A 14,015-nucleotide genomic window follows, 5' to 3' on the forward strand; every position below is an offset into this window, starting at 1 on the left:
TCAAATTCAAATATATCAACATTTACTGTGCTCTTTTCTGCTAYGGAAATATCATTCAGGTAACTGCTGTCAAGAGAAATGAAAGATAAAAAAATAGAGGGAAAAGGGCAGTAGTTACACCTGTAATCTACCTCCACACCACAGCTACTGCAGGATGGACAGTATTTGAAATACAGGGTTGAAATGGTGACTTCATGAGTAAAATTAATAAAACCAATATACTCTAAAAGACAAGCTGGCTTGAATGCATTTTTTAAAAAAGGGGCATAAAACCTTCCATTTTAGTGTCAGTCTCATCACAATTGCAAATGCAAATGCCTTATGCAGCACAKCTCTCCCAAGCAGCAGGTACATCCTGCTCCCTACACAGAGCACCTGCACTTCTGATACAGGTCTGAAGCCAAGATTTCACCTATTCTGATTTCTTGAGCCTCACTTAATTCTGTAAAGATAGACATCTAAAATACACTATTTTATTGTTCTAGCTCCAGCATGAAGTGGAATCTTTTAAGTTCTCTCTTCAGGTATTACTGCTTCATTTGTGCATGGTGAGCACAGTTCTGCAAGGAGATCTGAGGATGCCACATCTCCATTCTCTGCTGGTTGGATTTCACCATCCATGAGCAGACTCCACAGCTTCCAGCCTGAATTAACAGCAGCAGAGCTCTCACCATGGCTGTCACAACCAGGAATCAACCAAGGGCTTATTTAACAGGGGTTGTTAACACAAAAAAAGGCTTTGTGAAAGCAAAACAAAACCGTAACACCTGAGGGAGGATTTGAGTTCCTTTACAGTGTTGTGCCATTAAAGAAGTGGACTGGAGATAAAAAAAGGAAGAAAATTCAGTGTTACCTCTGTCTTCCATAAACTTGTAAAGCTGTTGGAGGAAGTTGTCCCTCTCTTCAGGATCAAGCTCTTCCTCAGGCTGTGAAAATAAATGCRGCCATAAATGAAAACAGCAAATATGCAAAGTAACAATTTATTTGTACAAAGGCCTTAGACCAAAAACTAAACCCAAACCACTTTCCATTTGGCCCTGAACCTGTGTAACAGCGAAATATGCAGAAAACAAAATTTGCTCAGGAAGACAGTAGTACCTCAGGAGGAAAAAGAAAGGAAATGAAGGTCAGGAAAAAACATCAGTCCATGACAGAATGAATGAGTTACTCTCAAAATGCAAACACTAACACACTTAGCATACTTGCCTAACACAGAAGAGGTCTGGTATTTACAAGACTGAGAGAATTCACAGGAATTCCAAGGGGTTTTGGTCGGGTTCTTTCTGTTTGTTTGGGGCTTTTTTGTTTAACTCATTCTCCTGATCCCAAATTTAGCTCAGGTTGCAGAACGATTCTTTGTCCAGTCATTCCTGGGTTTGATGCTCCAGTATTTGGTTTGTAATAAAGCTCCAATGCTAGATTTCAGCTTGTATTTGGAAGAACCCCTTAAAGTTACTTCTATAAYTTATTATTATTATAAATTCCTTAGTTTTACCTTTGCAACTTTAAGCCTCAGAGATAAACACTTAATAACTTCATGGCAAGCAATCCACAGTGTGAAATAAAGATACACTTTATTCCACAGAAAAATCATTAAAATAAAGTGAATTTATTGGAGGGTGGAGGGGCCAGGGAGAGGAAGGAACGTCTACGTATCTTCATGGAATTTGGAGATTCTAGCAGAGAACAAAAAAAAAAAAACAAACAAACCAAAACCAAAATAAACCAACCCCAAAACAACCAAAACCAATCCTTTCCCTGTAATGCTTTCTTCATGCCACTTTCTTCCTGCCAGCCTGGCAGTTTGCACAAGGAAGGCTGCAGCTGTCTTGAAGGAAAGACGTACAGTATGTGTCAAAAAATCTTATCATTATATTATTAAAAATAACAGGAAAGTGACAAGCAGTTCCAGAAGGAAACCAGAACAACAATTTAGATTTCAGTCATCTCTGCATTCTGCAAACTTTAAGCTTCAAGGCAGGAAGATAGGCAGGGAAATGGGGATGTTCATGCAAGTGGCTTGTTAACCAGAAAGCAATCTGCCCAGCATCAGAATGAATTCCAGCTCTGCTTGCTTCACTGAATTCTGAGCTTCTAAGCCYAACAGGACTCACCTACAACCAGGCAGAGACAATATCTGCATCTTACTTTACTAATTTTTCTTGGGGAATAATTGGAGGAAATYAAATGTGTAATCACAACACTGTACAGCGTCATTACCATTTGCTCAGCACATTACAGGGATTATATAARGAGAAACAGTTATCTATAGAATTAGTATGCTCTTCCAGGTTATCAAGTGAAGTATTGCTATAGAAACCACAGCTTTTTTTTCCTSCCTATCTAGACTGCAAAATAACTTCAAGATCGAGAAATTTCTACCAGCTACTGTAATGTTTACTGATTGCAGGCAATACGGCTCAAACTGTGCAAACTAAATACATCTCAATAACAGTAAACATTCAAAAATACTTCTGAATAGTTGAATTAAAGCCATTTCTTCTGTGTGGCAACAATGYCAAACCTGAACTGTGGGTCAGAATAGCAGACATATAGGTCAGAATTGGCAATCTTACGGCCAGAATTTAACCCTTTCACTGAGACCACACATTTTCAGCTGAAGAAAAGCAAAAACAAAAGACGAAAAGCTTTTACATCCTTATTAGGGTGGGGGCATAAAACCTGGCTGCAATGTTCATCCATCTGTGTGAGACATCCCAAATTCTGCACCTGCTTCTCTCTGTGGATGGTGTATGAGCCCCATGACAGAGGGAGTCTGAGCTGTGCCTGGTACTGATGCCAGAACAGGCACCAGACCCTTTTGAGAAGCCACTTGAGCAAGACCTGAGTGACTGCCACCATGGAATAAATCATGAATCAGCTGTTCTTTTGCTTCTGGCCAAAATGAGAAAGACCAACCCTTTCATGGAAATGCTTATTGCAACATGAGGGAAAAAAGTCGTTTTTTTACCAGGGTCATTTATTTGGAACTGGACATAATGAATTCCTAGGAGTGTCTACCATTGCGAGTTAGAGCTGAGTTTTACTTTAAATACATCAGCCATCATAAAATCACAGAATAAGGTCCATTCCACCCCTGCCCAAAGATCATCCAATCCCAACCCCCTGCCTGTGGGTTCATCTAAGCTGCTGTATCAGCAATTGTAAATCTGCACCCAAACTCAAGGAAATGTTGATGCCACAACCTGTGATCACCATCAGACAGCAAACGGAGAGCTGAAATTCCCAGCATTGATTTCCACAGTGCTACCCTCCAAAACTCACTGCCCTTTCTCCAGACATTTGTCCCTATTTTAGACTGGGCATAAATAAGTTTGCAATGCTAATTGTTTGAAACCAGTTACTTCAGAGAGTTCTGTCTCTCTGTTTGATTTTTTCCTATTCAGRTGGTGCAAATGGGGGGAGACTGCAGCCAAAGCTAAGTCCAAGTGAGAAGCAAAACAACATGAAAATTTTAAGTTGCATGAATTCAAAACAGAGCTCTTTCTGTTGCTCATCCAATACCCACAATTAAAGGCAACATGAGAAAAACTTTTTAGTTTCATGATAAGAGGCTGAATTTCATTTAAATAAAAATAAATAAAAATCTCCAGGATGCCCTTTTTCCAAATAAAATATTAAAATTTTATGGGTTTGAGAATTTTTTCCTCCTTTCTGATGAGCAGGTCAGAGAACACTGGAAACAGTAAAACAATAAAATCAGCAATGAACATTATCTTCATACAATGGACATGTTCCTTTCCCACCTCCATTTCTTACTGCATTCCAAGCAACACTGCATTCATGTATTTTGTAAAATTCTTCTGAGAGTAACATGAACCACACAGAAATGTGTAGAAAACTTATGACTGGCTTTSCTTCATTTGGTTTCCAGCCACCCAATTCACCGTGAGTTTTGCCTCTGTCCTTAGCATGATTTTAAACAAGAATGTGTCTCTGTTTTCCTGACTCATCGTTTCCTCTACAGAAAGATGTTAAAGCTTCTGTGGGTGCCAACCTTTAGAGCTGAGTGGGAACACAAAGGATGAAATAGTTTCTTCTACAAAAGAAAGAATGAAAGAAAGAATGAATCTCTACCTTACAAGMACGTACACCCTGAACTCAGGCAATACTAGGTGGAGCTACCAGGGACAGATCTTTCTTTTATGTTATAAATAGACTGACAAGACCACAAACTCCTCTGTAAAAGAAATGCAGGCAAAGAGGAAGAACAGCGTACACAGGATTTGTAGTTCAGAGGAGATGATCAAGACAAGCTGTCAGAATTACAGTTAATGTAATTTTGTTACTTCAGAGCACTTCAATGCTATTTCATCACTCGCACATTTGCTAACGCAAAGCTTGAAAACTAATTAAGGAAATGACAAGAATTAAACTGATTGCAACAAGTTAACAGCTTTAAACCACGTGGAGATGAGAGTGGTCTTAAAATGTTAATTTATACCAACAAGAACCAGAAATTCCACAAATCAACAATGACTCACTCCAGAGTTGAGCCTCAATTTGCAACTTCTCTTGGAGTGACATTCTGAGAATGCCTCTTTGCATAAAACTGTGAGCAAGAAAGTCTTTAAAGAACATTTGTGCATGGTATGATGCAGGCTGTGCTTCACAGTAGCCAGGACTCCTACAAAAGCACACGTGCACGAGAAGGAGGATTAACTAATCAATGTTTTGCTATTTTTAAAGGCTATTCTGTGCATTACACATCACAGCTGCTTAGGGGGTTTCACATATATAAATCATAGAATCTTAGAATGGYTTGGGTTGGAAGKGATCTAAWAAAAATCTTSTTTTMTCTTCTGCCATGAGCARGGACACCTTCCACTAYCCCAGGKTGCTCCAAGCCCCATCCAAGCTGGCCTKGAASACTTCCAGGGAKGGGGCAGCCACAGCTTCTCKGGGCACCCTGTGCCAGGGCCTCACACCCTCACAGGGAAGAATTTCTTCTTAGTATCTACTAAACCACTTCTTTCTGGATACCATGCTTCATTAACTTTGAAATGACTGTTTTCCTGTATTTAACTTCTAGAGTCAGCTTTTTCAATGTTATTTTAAAATACAAACAGGTTGCAACAGACACGGCAATCTGGATATGATTTTACGTGATCTCTCACAGTTATTTAGAGCAAAGCCTACACAGGGAACAAGAATTATTTTGAAGCAAAATGTAAATATTTTAATAGTGGACTATCCATTTTTTGTAGAATTCTGAAGACTYCTAAAACACATCACAGATTTCTCAGCCTTCCTTTATGGACTTAATGTTAATAAAATATATGGTAGCAACTTATCATGAGAACTGAAATTCTTGCTTATTTGCAGAATAGGAACATTGGAAAACGCCTCTGGCATCTTCCCTTTTCAACAACGTAAAGCAGTTGTGACTGATCTTTTGATGCTGTTGTGATGCAAGAACCTTAAAAAAAGTTCCCATTAAACACGCTACACATACATCTTCCAGGTGACTGTCAGAAATAAGCCTTGAAGAAAATCCCTCTATGCAAACACCTGGAGGTGCTAYAACTCTTCCCTCCATGAGCCATGAAGATCAGCTACCTGGAAATTTTTTCTGAGGAAATTCGTTGCCTTTAGTCTGGTCTTCAGTGAATGTATCTGTTAAGAAAATGTACTGAAAAGATATTTCAAATAACTGCATGTTAAGATCTTCATGGATTTTTCTAATGGAATCAGAACAGCTCACAGGGAGACAGAGTCAAAACCAAATGTTGCTTACACATCTCCTTGTAAATCAGGGAGTATTTGAATATCTAAGCTGGAGAAACAAATGTGATGGATTGAAATAGATTCCACAGCTTCTGCTACCAGCACATTTACCTGTCTGGAATCCTTTGCTTYGCTATTCTATGTTTAGATTCTTCTTTCTTCTTCCCTGACAGAACAACTTAAATACAAGCAAATACAGTAGTAGATACAACTTGTTTTGAATAAAAATCAGGTAATATTTAAAATGCTTTTGTTTCTACGAGAATTTACTGGATTTAAGATTTTCTCTTTCCTTTTAGTTGCAGTGCATAGAGTGACAAATGTACTCTCCAAACACAGTTAATTATCTTATTCTGACATGTTGAAAACTGGGTAAGGACCAAAAGCAATATCCAGATTGTTATCTGGATTCAGACTAATTGAGTGAGTCTTTTAATTTTCGTTTGATATAGAATTTTCTCTAATACCTCAGGATTTTTCACTTTTTATAAAATGTGTTATTAAAACCTTAAGTRTTAATGGAAAATAATCCTGAGTTGCAGCACGTATTACCAAAATCCCAGCAATTTGAACATGCTGAGCAGTTCTGTGTAATGCAATCCCTGCTAGAGTCAATGACAAGCAATTTCCACATTGTCCTCCTTCCCAGTCAGCTCTGGACCACACAAGTCACTCACCACGGATGAGGAGGAGGAGCACCAAACCAAACCAACACCATATTTGTTCCCTCTCCTYAGTCATGTAAAGCCTGGAAACCTGGTTGTACCAATTCTACCATCTCTTAAAGATGTCATAGAAGGCAACACAGCTGGAAAGACAGTTTCTGTCAAAACAGAGTTGCAGATTTTTAACCCAGCTACTGGAAAAATGGCAGGATCYAATGTCACCAGCTACAGCAGATCTCTCTGCTCCATTATCACAATAAAAGATACTACTTCAGAAAAATAAGATCCTTTCCAGTTCAGAATTAGACTTTTCTGACTGACTTTATCTGGTTATTATATATTAAGTAGGTCTGTGGCCATTTGATTATTTAATGAAGGCCTACCATGGCTGGGCAGCAGCTGGACAGGCCCTGACAGCAAAGCTGCTGTGCATCTCAAAAGATGGGAATGGGGGGAAATAAAAAGGTATTCTTAATAATCTCACTCTCATCTGTAATAATATAACCAATTACAGTTCTAAAACAAAAAGTCCACTGAGAATGTTCTGGGAGAAGATGGACAAAAGCTATTTTTGACCTTGATTAATAAAAGGAAGCACTCTACAATATGTAAAATTTCAGTAATTCAACTCCTGTGTTTAAATACAGATAAAAAAACCCCAATCATTTACTTGTCGATTCTCTCTGCAACCAGTATTACTGCCTTTCTAAGGGAAAAGAAAATATAAATTCCTTAAATTCCCTAAATGTTGTCTATTGCAATATCTAGCATGGCCCACAATTAAAATATGTATTCTAACAGYTGAATCAGGGATTTGATTTAATGGGCCATCATAACAGTTATGCTCTGACATTATCTAAAAAGATTCATATCTACCCTCTGCTACACAGCTTCAGCATGAAGATGCTCACCTTACATGCCTACTTGTCACCTGGAAATAATGGATTCCACAGCTTCTCCTATCAGCACATCCACCTGTCTGGAATCCTTTGCTTCATTATTTTACATTAGTATCACTGTTTAAAAATAATCTCTGTTTCTTTTACAGGAATGCCTTTTTAAATTTTTTTTTTAAACCACCAAGCTTCCCCCTCCCCCTTCTTTGTTTGAAACACACAGCATTTTATGCAATAGGCATTAAAAATGATAATAAAAAGGGATACTAGAAAACTGGTACAATAATCCTTGATTTTCAGTGACTGATACTCTGTAATTTCAATCAATGTTAGTACAGACAGAGCAATACAGACTGCAACAGTTCACACCCTGCAAAATGTGGCCTATTCARTCTTTTTCACTGCAAACAGAGGGGAAAAAACCCAAAGGATTTTACATTTCTGCACACATTTCTCTCAGATTTATCTCACACCATTATTCTCCTACAGACATCCACCCCATTTTCCAAAACACTGATACCAAAGCACTAAATTCACACCTAAAAATAGATCCTTATTGTCTTTTTTTTTTTACCTGGAAAGATCTCCCCTGGCTGCARGCTCCACCAGACAGTTCCCAGCTCAGAAATCCAAGTCAAACCCCCATCCCCAATCACCACGCTCACATCACAGATTAAAACCCACGATCCTTACCTAGGAGCTGCATTCTTTCAAACGTAAAATGGTTTTACTTCCTTTCTATCTAATCTGCCCACTGCCTGGACATATTTTCAGCCTGACTTCCAAATATTCGCTCGCACTCGCTCTCTCCCCGCGCGGCGGCCGCAGTTAACCGGCATTACTTACATTCTCTTCCGTACCAAAAAAAAAAAAAATAAAATTTAATCAAATGAAATAGTAATACTAAGGAGAACGCGAGGCATTAGATGAAAGGCAGAAGGAAGGGCCAGCCCATCTCCGAGCCCCCGGCCAGCCCCGGCTCCCGCGGCCGCTCCCCGCGCCTGCGCCGCGCCCGCTCCCGTTGCCCTGGGAACGCCGAGGCCGCCGCCAAGCGCCATCGGCCATTCCGTGAGGGGAGGGAAGGGAACGGGAAAGGGAAAAGGGAAGCGGCGTTTGACCTTCCTCCCAACACGCAGACCGCACTTGGGGGTTTATGGTTCGTGTTCGCAGGGTGTATTGTGAGAATGGCGCGGTGGGAAAAAAAAAAATAAATCCCGCAGTGCCTCCCCTCCCCGCCCCTCCCCCCGTCCGCCCATGCTTCTAAATCCAACATCCAGGTTACAATGAGGGAGCAGAAATAGAAGGGAATTCTGTAAATACAACTCTGAAGACATGAAAAAACCGGCTAACTTTAAGAAAAGGAGCCACTTCAAATATTCCAATGCAGAAAAACGTTTTTCTCTCAATATTAGAATCGTGGAATCACATTCCATGATTTGGCTTAAAAGGGACCTTTAGGATCATCCAGTTCTGATTCCCTGCACAGAGACAGCTTCCACCATCSCASGTTGCTCCATGCCCMATCCAACCTGGCCTGGAACAATTYGGGRATGGGGCARCCACAGTTTCTGTGGAWAACCTGTGCCAGGGCCTCCCCAGCCTCACATGGAAGAATTTATTCYTGYTGTCYAACCTCAATTTCTCCTCTTTCAGTTTAAAACCACTCCCTCTTRYTCTGTCACTCCATGCCTTTGGTCAAAGTCCCTCTCCAGCTCTCTTGGAGCTCTTTTAGACCCTGGTAGGGGCTCTGAGTTCTCTGCCAGAGCCTTCTCTTCTCCAGGCAGACAGCCCCAGCTGTCCCAGCCTGGCTCCAGCCCTCWGACCAACTTCACAGCCTTCTCTGGAGCAATTTCCAGCAGGTCCATGTCTCACCTGTGCTGAGAGCCCCAGAGCCGGACACAAGAGGAGAGCAAGGCAGAGAATCCCCTTTTCAACAACAGCCCACGACACGTTTGGCTTTCTGAGCCRTGTACGCTCACTGCTGGCTCATGCCCAGCCTTTTATCCATGAAAACCCTCAAGCCCTTCTCCACAGGGCTGCTCTCCATGAATTCCTCTTCCAGTCTGTACAGGCCCTAACATGTCAGACAGAAAGTCCACCCACCACATCATTCTGTGATTCCCAACCTAACACGCACGAAGGTCAGTCTTGTATTGCTCTAAATAGCATTTATTGCCCTGTGAATTAGCTCATAGTTTCAGTCAACTTACTGCTTTTGTTGGAAGTTTGTCAGTTTGTCTTTTTTTTTTTTAATCACATTACTGTTTTTAGAAGCAAGTTACTTTTTATATAACCTACATGAGAAGAAAAATACAAATGGAAATTAAAACCAAAAAATATAAAGATACTGTATGTAAAGTGGGATTATTACTACTAGGCTCAATATATATGTTTTGGTTTTGACTCTCCTTTTGACCCAGAATCTTTCACTTTTCTCTGCCTTGAGTTCTTAGTTTCTGAGATTTGTCTACAATTCCTGCACTGGATAACAGGAGGCAACCTGCCACTGCTCGCATATGCCARTAAAGACAATTGCAGCAGAGATGAACAGGACTGAAAAGACACTGAAGTGAGCTAAGTCTGAGAATGAAGTGTTGGAAAGTCCATGATTTTCAGGCAAGCAAGTTCTAAATTATCCCTAAAGAATGACTGAAATTGTCCAGACTCACCGCTACTTCTTCAGTTTTCTCTTCTCTTTTTTGCTCYTCTTCATCAGTTTCTGCAGCAGCCCCATCCTCCTCATCACTGCTGGAGGACTCCAGAATTTCACTGATGTCCATTTTCCAGTTCCGAGGAACACCCTTGGTGCTGAGAAATGTGGTTGCCTCCTGTAGCCCTACAGAAGAAAGGGCCCTGGCTTTACCTCATCTGCAGCATTCACAGTCACAAAGCAGTTTTTATTTCCTTTTCACCTTTTTGTAAACCACAACACTAACCTAAATACAATGAATCCATCACAGATCAAGCACCATGGCTTACTTTGCTCTTTCCAAAACATCATCATGTCTTAGATTGATAAAAAAGAAAAAAAAAAAAAACTAAGAAAAAAGAGCACTGCCTACAGATGTGACATTATTGTTTGGAACAGAGGGAAAACAAATTAGTGAGCAAAGGAGAGATGAGACAGGCACAAGTCACGCTTGTACAATAGAAATACCTCAAATTCCTTTCCTTGAAGAGGTGSTCCAAGAGTGGAAAACAACAAAGCAAAACAAACCCAGATAACCCCAAAATCTGGCCCCCAGTCACAATAAAGACTTTGATAAAGGAGTCAGAAAAAAACCCAAAAGAACATACTGAACAGCAATGAACTGTTCAGTTTTACACAAGAAAAGGCATCAGTTTTTAACAGCTGCTGATAGAAAAACCTCCAGACATGGGTCTCAACTCTTTTTTTTGGAACCATTAGTACCTTTGGTTCCAAAATATTCCCTTGTGGCAAAGAATGTCACAACCCAATTACATTCTGCACAGGAAAAAAGTCCCTTTCTTCAATTTATCTCAAACCTGGCATCTGATCATTTCTTTTGGCTGTTCTAAAGCTACTGTGAAACAGCTATTAAGAACAAAGTACAAGAGAAACCATTTAGAATTAGACAATCAATCAAAACCACCTCAAGCTTTCATTTGAAGCATTTTCAATCTTGATTTTTTTAAGGAGCTGCTCCACACCTTTACTCAAACCACATACTGTTACTGAGTGGGGATTTTTTTGTTGCTGGGTGGGATTTTTTTTATTATAATTTTTAATAAATACAATCTAAACATTTCTCTCTAACGCATCTCATGTTTTGATGGATTGTGGCAGTCACATCATCCATTCATTCATCCATCCATCAAATTCTGTAATTATATTTTYAAATTAAATACTAATCACAGACAGTTGTTATGAACTTTACACCTAGCTGTCTGCGTATTTTTAATGTAAACACAATGTTTTGAGCAATAGCATTAAACTTYAGCATTAGGAGAGGTAACTACATATTCCATTGCTCACTGACATTCCAAATAGATTACCTTGAAAATATTTTAYTGATTTTCCACAAATTTGGAGTGGATCGAAATAACAAAATAAAAATCAAATAAAGAAGGTTTCTACTAGGTGCAATTTTAATAAGACACTTATATTCAAAGTTTCTCTAATTTATACCATTTAAAATAGTTCACAAAATATCCAAGAGCAATTAGCACAAATCAAAAAGTCATCATTTATCTGCAAATGTTAAAAGCATCTTTGTATGAAATTACTGAACACTTAGAATTGATTCTAACTTACCTTTTTTTGGAGAGGACTCTGATTTTGGTAAGTTTTGAAGATCTAGTTCCTTAATGTCTTTTCTTGCTATTGAGTAACTGTAAAAGAATAAGGTTTTRTGATCATTTTTACATCACAGAAAAGCAAACATTTGACTTAGARAAACAGCAACTTCTAGAATTTTCAAGATTCATCATTTACTTGCAAGATACTTGCTAACAACTAATTGCATAACGCATTTGTTATTGTAGGTCCTAACACAAGAGTAAGTTACCCAGAGTAAGTTTCCAACCTTTCTTTGAAATTCACTCATTAAAATACCCTTGCAAAATTAAGAAAAGTTTGTAAATGTCCTTTATTTTAAATGCTTAACCTGCACAAATTTGCAAAAGTGTAACATGCAGGTAAAAAGAATCTTCTGAACAGAAAATATTCACAAGAATCAACAGCTGCTCTCCAAAACAAAGATCTAGCTACAACAACAGAATCAAGTCCTTTATTTCCAAAATGCCTTTCTACTAGCACAGAACAAAGTGAAGCCAATTCACAGATGTGCACTGAAAGACAGCTGAGTTTGATTTTTAAATTACAAAAGTGTTCTCACAGCAAAATATATGGAAGTTGCTCTGTTCAAACATCATACTGGATATGCAGTCACTGAATTACAAGAGAAATGCTAACCAACCAGCAGAGAAAGCCTTAAAAGTGAGTTTAATGCATATTTTCTTCTTTCATTATTTCAGAAAAACTTAAGTAAAACCTCAGGAATTAGAGGCTGTCAGTTTTGGAAATTAAAGCCATTATGCTATGGAAAAAGAAAAAAAAAAAGCCAAACAGAGCAAGTCTAGATTTTACCAGTAACATTCAACTTCCATATACAAGGAGCCAGGCTTATCCAGAAGGCTGATGATACCTCTCAACATTTAAGAGGCCAAAATGAACTAAGTCTTCAGGTACYTGAAATACATTTCAGTAATGAAGTACCTGCAACCTACTAAAAAACATGGCTATCAAAAATCAAAGTTGCTCACTTTGAAAGAAAGAGAGTGACAAGTGGCCTTTGACAGGAAGTTTCTAGTTACACTATGTTGACACAGATGCAATGAAAGTAACAATAAAGAGAAATAAAGGGGAGCAGACTTAAAAAAAAACCCAAAAATACCTTTAATGCTCTTATGAATATATTAACCATGATGTAAGACACACATCTGTCTCTCCCTCTCCCTTTTGGAGTAGAGGATGGACTAACAGGACCTTTCTTCCTTTTTGCATAAATCTTTTTCAGATTCTGTAAACATTTTAATTAACAAGTTTATTTAAATTCTGTTCACTATTTAAAAAAAGTGGATGAAACCCTTATAGACTGWGCTATCTAAACAGCTTTGGACATCTGGGCACTGGAGGTAATGAGTCAGATACCCAAACTACTACAACAGACACACATAAAGATGGTAATTTAAGGCATTAAGGAAAATAATTAGAACAAAAACTTGCATGTCAAAGGACAGAAATGGTTCAAATAAACATCCAGACATTTTTCTTTTTTTAAAAAAGTTGTTGATATTTTTAAATGAAGCAGCACCTGAAGCTTTCTTGASTCAGTGAATTCTTATTACACACAACGAAAAGAAGGATGAGGAAATGGACTGCAAAGGCCAAATGTGGGCACTCAGCACCACAGAAAATTGTACCCTTTCCTTTTGGAAGAAATAATGTCTTCAGGAGAAATATATGATGAGTTTCCCAGTTTCCTCCCACAGACATCTAATCAAAATGAGCTGTCACTTACAATTTGGAATCTGTGAAGGATCGAACTAAACACTGGTCCTTTTTCACAGTAACATCGTCATTGCAGCTCGGTGACACAACCTGAAGATTCAATTAAAACATTTCTTAATTAAAAAAAAAAAAAACAAAAACAAAAGCTGATCTTGAAAGGAAAGAAAGACAGACTGCAGAAAAACTTATGTTTTCCTGTTTCTGCTACTACATTTCCAGTTCTGGGAAAATAAACCTACTCCAGTTTATACTACTAAGGCAAACAACAACAAATTTCAAGAAGCAATTTACCCCAAACTATTGACTTGTCATGTACAAATCAAAAAAGTTTAAAATTTCATTTGGAAACTCAAAACTGATCTACTGAGGTCACATCASAGGATCATGTTCATTCATTCCTTTATTTGTGTTCACACAGTTTYTYAAAAGYATCTATTTAAAAAGTTGCAAACACACTTATTTCATACCAGCTTCTGAATTTTGACGTTAAAACTGGACATAAGTTAGTTTTTGGTTTGTTTTGTTTATTGAGGTGTGGATAATATAAACCACTGTGAAATCCAGCATATCCTTCCACAGTAGTATCACCCCTAGGTCTAAAAAAAWTGATAAATATGCATTTGCAGTATTTGTATTACCACAAAGAGAATAAGTTTATGTTTTGCTGCGTAG

At 38.5% G+C, this 14,015-nt stretch overlaps 1 protein-coding gene across 2 annotated transcripts in view; it reads right to left on the minus strand.

Annotated features, from left to right (window-relative positions):
* ARID4A (AT-rich interaction domain 4A) overlaps positions 1-14,015 on the minus strand; it is a 46,475-nt gene that overhangs the window by 14,460 nt on the left and 18,000 nt on the right. For both annotated transcript variants that reach the window (XM_057373209.1, XM_057373208.1), the window contains exons 9-12: positions 13,354-13,433; positions 11,586-11,662; positions 9,979-10,145; positions 854-926 (exon numbers count right to left, since the gene is read on the minus strand). In XM_057373209.1, the coding sequence (XP_057229192.1) occupies positions 854-926; positions 9,979-10,145; positions 11,586-11,662; positions 13,354-13,433 (397 nt within the window). The remainder of the gene's footprint in view (positions 1-853; positions 927-9,978; positions 10,146-11,585; positions 11,663-13,353; positions 13,434-14,015) is intronic.

This window comes from Malurus melanocephalus, unplaced genomic scaffold, assembly GCF_030028575.1.
Source record: "Malurus melanocephalus ecotype Western Australia unplaced genomic scaffold, MMel_1.1 scaffold_190, whole genome shotgun sequence".
NCBI classification, from domain to species: Eukaryota; Metazoa; Chordata; class Aves; order Passeriformes; family Maluridae; genus Malurus; species Malurus melanocephalus.